This window comes from Alligator sinensis, unplaced genomic scaffold (assembly GCF_000455745.1).
Source record: "Alligator sinensis unplaced genomic scaffold, ASM45574v1 scaffold1146_1, whole genome shotgun sequence".
Classification (NCBI taxonomy): domain Eukaryota; kingdom Metazoa; phylum Chordata; order Crocodylia; family Alligatoridae; genus Alligator; species Alligator sinensis.
The window spans coordinates 716390-723911 of record NW_005842696.1 but is presented as its reverse complement, the minus strand read 5'-3'; the positions used below and the strand labels follow the sequence as shown (position 1 = coordinate 723911).

Below are 7522 nucleotides of genomic sequence, written 5' to 3'. Positions count from 1 at the left end.
AATCCCAGTCCCATTCTCAGTTTCCCCTCCCAAGGTCCTCATTGCAATTTTCATTCCCAAACTCATTGCCCAGCCAGTGCCAGTATCCACACCTCAGGCTCCCAGTCTAAGCTAAGTCTTTCCCTGACACTCATTCCACAAACTCCATTATCTCCATCCAGCTCCCAGACAGTCTCTTTCTCTCTCCTGCTTTGTCTTTCTCCCTACCTCTATTGGTCTGTCCAGCCACAATTTATCCCTAACCCTCCAGCTCTCAGTTCTAGTTCATCTAGTACACCTACTTCTTTCCAACTCCTAGTCTTCCTCACCCAATTCTTTGAATCAGTCTACTCTTCTATACTCCAAGTCAAGTTGCTTACCACTCTGCTTTCCCACCAGCCTCCTCCCTCAGAGTGATGTTACATGTTACACTTAGACTATATTAAGGGGACTTAAAACATAAGCACCATCACATTAAAGCTCATTAACTCATGCTAAGTGCCCTATGAGGATCGCAAAGTTATGGCACTTCAAGTGAGGTTTAACTCTGGGTCATGCTATCTAGCCCGTGTTAAGGTAACTTCAGTCTGCTGCATAGAGCTAAAAAGAACAATTTTCAGTCCTCCAGGATGCACCCATCCCAGCCCTCCACTTCCCCTGCTCCCCCCCCCCACAAAGGAGGGATAGTGCACCCCTGCTCACCAGCCCTGCAAGTCAGAACTGTGCAGGCAAGAATGGTATTAACTCCTTAACATGCAACTGCTCACAACATGGGCTAACTTTAATATTGCTTAGCATTCCACAGATTTAGTATAGTCTAAGTGTAATATGTAACTTCACCCCTGTATTACCTGGGTGCCAGCAGGAGGAACATTGATATCACAGAACAGACAACCTTCATCCTTTGGATTCCTCTGTCTGGTGCTACAGGAATTTCTGGCAGATTGGCAAAGCAATTGCAAATGTATGTGAAAGGAATGAGCATGTTCAGTACAAAATTAATCTTCAGAGACTTTAGCTGCCAAACTCTAACAAATGTACACTCAGCATTTGTGAAGTGAGATATTCAAAGGTTTTTTTTGGATCAGAAAATCTTAATGTCATCTCTGCCCATAAGGATGAGATATTCAGAAAAAAATAAATCTGGTGCTTTCATTTAGCCTCTTAGGACACAAGACAACCATGAAATCAAAAGGCAACATATTTACTATCAAAAAATATAATTGAGGCTAAATTTCAGTGGAAATCTATAAATATCTTATCATTTAATATGAATAATGGATGAGATTTCCCCCCAACCCTTATCCTTGTTCTAGCCCCTTTATTAGGTAAAGGTAAAGAGGCTAAGACATTGTAAAAGGCAACACCCCCAGATCAGGATGTGAGGACAATAGCTGCAGGTAGTGCTTCTCACAAGACGGAGACCAGTGGAGCAAAAGGATACAGGGGGTCACATCCTAAACACAGGACGAAATAATATCTTGAGGGCATGGTGCCTGCTTCTGACAGATATTTGAAGAGTCTGTCTTTGTCTTAGAATCTGGCAACATTGTATGGCTCATCATGTCAATAGGGTGTCTTTGAACTGAATTAAATAGAATAACCAGTGCTGTAAAGCATATCAGGCATTCAACGGCAACTGTGGAGTTTCTGGGCAGCTGAAGAATGCTATGGTAACTAGATAGCCAGGAGCTATTCCAGACTGTGAAGCAGAAGTGAACTGGAAGAGCACAAAGGTGGCTTAACACCAACAAATGTATAAAACTCTGGTTTATGTCCTTGAGCACATCATTAACCGTTTTTGTTTAGGAAGAAACTTCCCTGATATCCATGTCATTGCAGATGTATAAGTTATGATGTCTGCATAGCTCCTTTTATTACACCCTGATACTACACTGATTAAGGACAGAGTTAGGATTAGACAGACCATTAGTCTGATCTGTGTACCAATACCAATATTCTTACTGCATACCAAAATTATTCTTCTAAACTGGAATATCCCAGACTTCAGAACAAGCCATTTTGCATGTTCTGTTAGAAAACATTAAAAAAGTACGTTACAGACTCTTCATCACTAAATGATAATAACATCTAAACAATACTTCACTTCTTAACACACCAATTGGCTACTAATGACAGATGCATAATAAATATAACATTTTGAGTAATACTAACTATCAATAGCTTCCAATTTGATTAGTGAATTAGTCCACAATATATTCTGATTTGCTAATTTCCTCATTATTCAGAAATATTTACTAAATATTTTGAATAAGTAAATTTCAGGGTCTGGGTTGTTTGCAAAATCTGCTTTAATTTTTGATATTCCTCATTTTTTCTGTGTGTTTGCTGACATAAATCATGTTACTGTCAATCTTGAATGGATTATGAAAATGTTGGAAAAAGGAAACTAAAAACTGAAGACTAGATAATAAACTGTGGTGTAAACTTTAGAAGATTTTTGTAAACCAATAACATTTTCATGAATGAAAAGCAGTAACAATTAACATTCATGTAGCAAAGCTAATGAAGTGGAGGCTGATTTTTCACTCTAATAGAGCACTTCCCACATGGACTAAACAGGTATCAATTACTTTGCAATTAATTCTGTTAAGTAAATGATCAGCATCAGTAAACCCAGCTACTTTCAACTTTCTATCTAATTTTAGTTATGCCACAACATCTGAAGTTAGCCAGAGAACAGCATGAAAACTGCATAGGCAACATTGTACATCATGCAAAATAATGTGAAGAAAAAGGTTTCACATCTTCCACACGGGTATTCTCTAAATGAATAAGAGGAAAATAATGGTGTGTAAATTAAAAACGAGTGAACAGATTTTACCATGTTAACTTTTCAACCTTTGTAATGTTTACTTTGTCTATTACTAGAACATTAATGGCAAATTTTGTTTGCTTACTGTAATCAAAAGTTTATTGAGAATACATACAGAAAAGTAACCACACAAAGAGTATACCCAATAACCTGCTCATGGAGAAAGGCTCAGGGATTTCACAATTTTGTTTTTACTATTGGGCATCATCTACAGGCAAAGCTGAACTGAAGAAAGTTACGTGAGGTCAGTGTCCCACGTATAGAAGATTTTGTTTTTCTGTCCCAATAAATCTTTGTTGAAATGTCCCTTTAAACATCTCCAACCTAAAACCACAGAAAACAAAATTGAAAAGGAAAAGAAAAAAAAGAAAAAGATAAAATAAAAATGTATTATGCATAGTGGTTATACACATTTATATCAGTTGTATTTACAAGTATACCATTTAAAACATATATAGACAGAGTCCTTTCTGAGTATAAGACTGTATCCATTTATTTGTCAGACAAATTAAATAGTAAGTGTACAAATATACTAAAATAAAATGCAAGTAGCTTTTTGAGAAAATGTCACACAAAGATAAGTAGCATGGGATGTGTGAGAATTAATATTATAGCTAAATCTATATTGTTTTTGGAAACAATAACTGTTTTTTATATTTTTCTAAATATCTCCTCGGCCATCTGATCCAACCTGTTTGACACCGCCTGCCTGCTGCTGTCCTTCTCCTATTGAAAGTCTGGTGAATGGAATGATTTTCATGGAAGTTTTCTTCAGGGAATACCACCGATCATGCCAGGTTGCCCAGATAATACCGTTATCGGTTCCAGAATTTTTCTCTGTGTACCTGCCACCTGAAATGACAGTTGCAGCAGACTATTTAACTGGTTCATGAAATAAGTTATATTCACATAACTATATCACATAACATATCTGACAGTGATAAACTGGATTTAACATGAATCATTGGCTACATCTCTCTAGTAATCTAGGTTCTTAAAATTTATTCTATTACTCCTAACCTGTGGCCATCTTAAAACTGCTGCCTTTGTAATATATATGTGTGTGTGTGTGTGTGTGTGTGTGTGTATACACACATGTAAAGTAAATAAATTAAAATATCCATGTCTGTCTTCATCATTTAAATCTGTTGTAAAAATATGAACTTAATTACATATAAAAATTAGTACCCAAAGAATATTCTACCTGGATAATATTTGCCATTGAGGTGTCCAGCATGACATCTATTCATCCACCATCCAGATCCATCCTGTTCAGCACAATTGTCTTCATACCTATCATTGTCATTGTCAGCTGTACTGAACTGCATGGCATTATGGGATGTAAAAGCCTTGTCACTTGACTCAATTCCAAAAGCAACCCCATCAAAGGCATCCCCAGCATCACCACCAATAAAGTAGCCATAGGTGATTCGGAACTTGTCAGTTTCAGGTCCCACTTTGAACATGGCATAGTCAGCAGTCCTGTTAAAAAAATAGTAGTGAAATTGTGTACAATGGATTCCCAAATCATGAACAATTAGGGAGAGGCATCAGAATTTTATAGATGGTAACTGAATAACTCCACTGTTTAATTAACATGATGTTTTCTTGCTTGAAGACAATGCATTACATTAATGAATCATAATGATCCTTTATCTACCTGCACAACAATGGACAGCCAAAGAGAGAGATTGTAGGCTGTCTCATTGGCATATAAGTATTGCTTTGCAGTCGTGTTCAGGATGTCTGTATTAGATACATAATCAGTCAGACATTGTCTATATTGATATAAAGTGGGAAAGCAAAATACTCCTAGAGGGAAAAAAATGGCTTGCATCACCCAGCACCTGTCTCTCTATCTGGAAGAGAAAATTATGACAATCACAGTCTCTAATTTTTCTCATGTAATTATCTCAGGGGATGTTGAGGGTAGCCTGGCATTCTAACCTAGGGAAAAATGGGCACAACCTAAATGTTCCATCTGGGACCAGGAGAAAACTGAAGATCAGCTTGGAGTTTTCAGGAGCATATACAGCAACCTTTTAGAGGTAGTGAGAGAAGATTCTACCGCCATCATGTTCCTGGGTATTTTTTTAAATACCATAAAGAGAGTAGCTTGATTAATACATCTGACCAATTTACTAATTTTTATGAATTCTGTACAAACTGATTCCAGAGTGTGATCTGGGAATGGAAGCAAATGTCTGTGATTGTTTCAGTAAAATCAGGGCAGATTATAGAGTGGATTTTAAGTTGGAAATTTTAGAAGAGTTTTGGGAAATACCTTTTTTGGCCATCCCAGTCCTCCAGTTCTATTCTTAAGGCATATGGAATAGGAGACTGACTGGTTATTAAATGAATCTTTTCATTGCCCAGCCAGAACTCTGTTTGGTCATCTGGTGACAAGTGTCCAAATCCTTCTTTGTACTGAACCCAATTTTTGTTGAAGTCCTCACTCCCATCAAGTCTCTGGAAAAGAAATAGCCTTAACCAAAGCATCCTATGTCTTATTTAAAGAACCAACATTATCTAATTATGATTATTTATGACACTAATTTATAAATAACATACTCTCTGGAACACTGTCCATCCATTGCCAGATGTGTCAATCTCACAATAGACGAGGAACTGCTCTTTAGCTTTTAGAGGTTTGATGAAGTAAAGACCGCTTTTTCTGACACCTTTGTTTGCAATGTCTTGGCAATCTACAATAAATAATATACCAGTTAGCATTACTGTATTACTACAGTCTTTCTTCTTTTAAACATGGATCTAAATATATCTGATACAATAATAATTTTCTTGCATCTTTTTCATATAATGATTAGAGTGATCTTAGCCTAAATCCTCTTCTTCTTATTCATAGAAGTCTTACTGAAATTCATGGAACATACATAGACTGAGCACAATTTTACCCCTAGTAGGAACTCAGTTGAATGTAAAATGTGATTTTTATTTTAGTTTCTGAGCTATAGCAAGGGCATTTTGTAGGCTAGTTAAAAATACATTTGTCTTGAGGGGAAGGACTGAGAGGCTGAGCAGAAATATTATAACTTTGTAAAGGCACAGCCTTCTTCCACAAAAGTCTGTAAATGTAAGGGATACTGAGATAATCATTTGGGGTTATGTAGGGCAAAAACATGCAAAGACCTGTCCAATAGCCACCTGCATGTAGTGCACAGATCTAGTTCTTCTACTGAATAAAACACAAGCACCATAACTAAGAATCAAACATGTCTGAATCACCTGTATGCCTCTACTTAGCTTTGCAGACTCCAGACAGAAGCACTAAAATGGCCCTCATCTCTATAATGTCTGCAGACTATACTTAAAGTAACAATTTGTGTAAGCTGCATAAGAAACATTTTGTGTACCTTTTCCAGTTGCATCCAGTATTTGGACAGTGTCTTTGCATGGCTCCTGACATTTCACCTCAAGCTGTGCAATCTTTTGTTTCAGTTGTGTGATCTTATTATTATTTAAAATATACATATTTGTCAACTGCCTGGAGATAAAATATAACATTTGTGTATTACATCAGTTGTTTCTTATTGAAAATGATACATTTTTCCTTGGAAACATCTTACTCATTGAACAGGCCTGTCTAAAAGATGCTGTTTAATTTGATATTGGAACAGTCTTTTAAAAACAAGAGCCTCTTTTAAATATTTTTGGTTAAAATGTGGTAACTGGCCACAGCCCTTCACTGGGGACAGTGGAGAGTTGCAGCATTCCACTAAAAGGTCAAACACTCTGCCTCCGAGAGGTACCCATTTGCATGAAAAGGGGAATACTTTGTCACAGTCAGCATTTGGCTGTTGAATAAGATGAGGGAGCCATGGTTTTATTTACTCCTCATCTCTCTCTCTGCCCCCTATTTTGTAATATTCTTAACCTGTTCTGGAGTGGGAGCAACTGGGTAAAGTCTCTGTACTGCCCTAAGCTCAAGGACATCTATGCTGGGAAGCCTTTGAGCAGGCTGTACAAAAGCAGATAGGCCCCTTCCTCACTTTCATTGCCCTTCTATACAGTTGCATAAGGGCCAGCCACGGCCTAATCCTTGGTAAATACCTGTTGGATATCCCTATATATAAACTTGTTTTCTTGAATTTTCATTTTGTTTTATTGTATTTGTCTAGGACTGAAATGGTATTTACCCTGCCGATTGCAAAGCTTATCTTGTTGCAACTCTCTTGTTGCTTCAGTGTCCTGGGAAATATACTTTCTTACCGCTTTTGTTCTATCTGGTACTCAGTTCTACCGGGGAAGAAGCATTCTGGTCCTGATCCAACAAAATACTTAAGCACATGCTTAACCTGAACCAGTTTGACCTGACAAGTCTTTCTTCCTGTGTGAAAATAGCTTGGCTGAGATAAAGTACAATTAAACATAATAGAAACCTGGTCTTTTGAGGTTTGGAGGACACTTCTTAGAAGTGGCATTTCATAAAGTCATGGGAATGGAAATAATGTGAAAAGCTAAGGTTTCCACATTCTCAACTCTGCAAAATGTGGCAACTAACAATTGCATATTATGTTTGCAACTCTTCTTTCAAATATAAAAGAGTATATTCATGAAGTTATAACTTGATATCAGTTTGAAATCTCCTAGTAAAATTAGGTGACACAAATGCATTTAAAATAAAAAATTACATCAGCAGTTATAAAATCTAGACTTGCTGTATATAAACCAATTGTGAACTGTAAT

The 7522-nt window shown here is 36.9% G+C and overlaps 1 protein-coding gene across 1 annotated transcript in view; it reads right to left on the bottom strand.

The window, feature by feature from the left end:
- Positions 1 to 2882: 2882 nt before the first annotated feature.
- FGG (fibrinogen gamma chain) overlaps positions 2883 to 7522 on the bottom strand; it is a 6350-nt gene continuing 1710 nt past the window's right edge. The window contains exons 5-10 of the mRNA XM_006034054.3: positions 6190 to 6320; positions 5387 to 5520; positions 5100 to 5284; positions 4020 to 4297; positions 3507 to 3667; positions 2883 to 3139 (exon numbers count right to left, since the gene is read on the bottom strand). Of these exons, the coding sequence (XP_006034116.1) occupies positions 3125 to 3139; positions 3507 to 3667; positions 4020 to 4297; positions 5100 to 5284; positions 5387 to 5520; positions 6190 to 6320 (904 nt within the window). The 3' untranslated portion in view covers positions 2883 to 3124. The remainder of the gene's footprint in view (positions 3140 to 3506; positions 3668 to 4019; positions 4298 to 5099; positions 5285 to 5386; positions 5521 to 6189; positions 6321 to 7522) is intronic.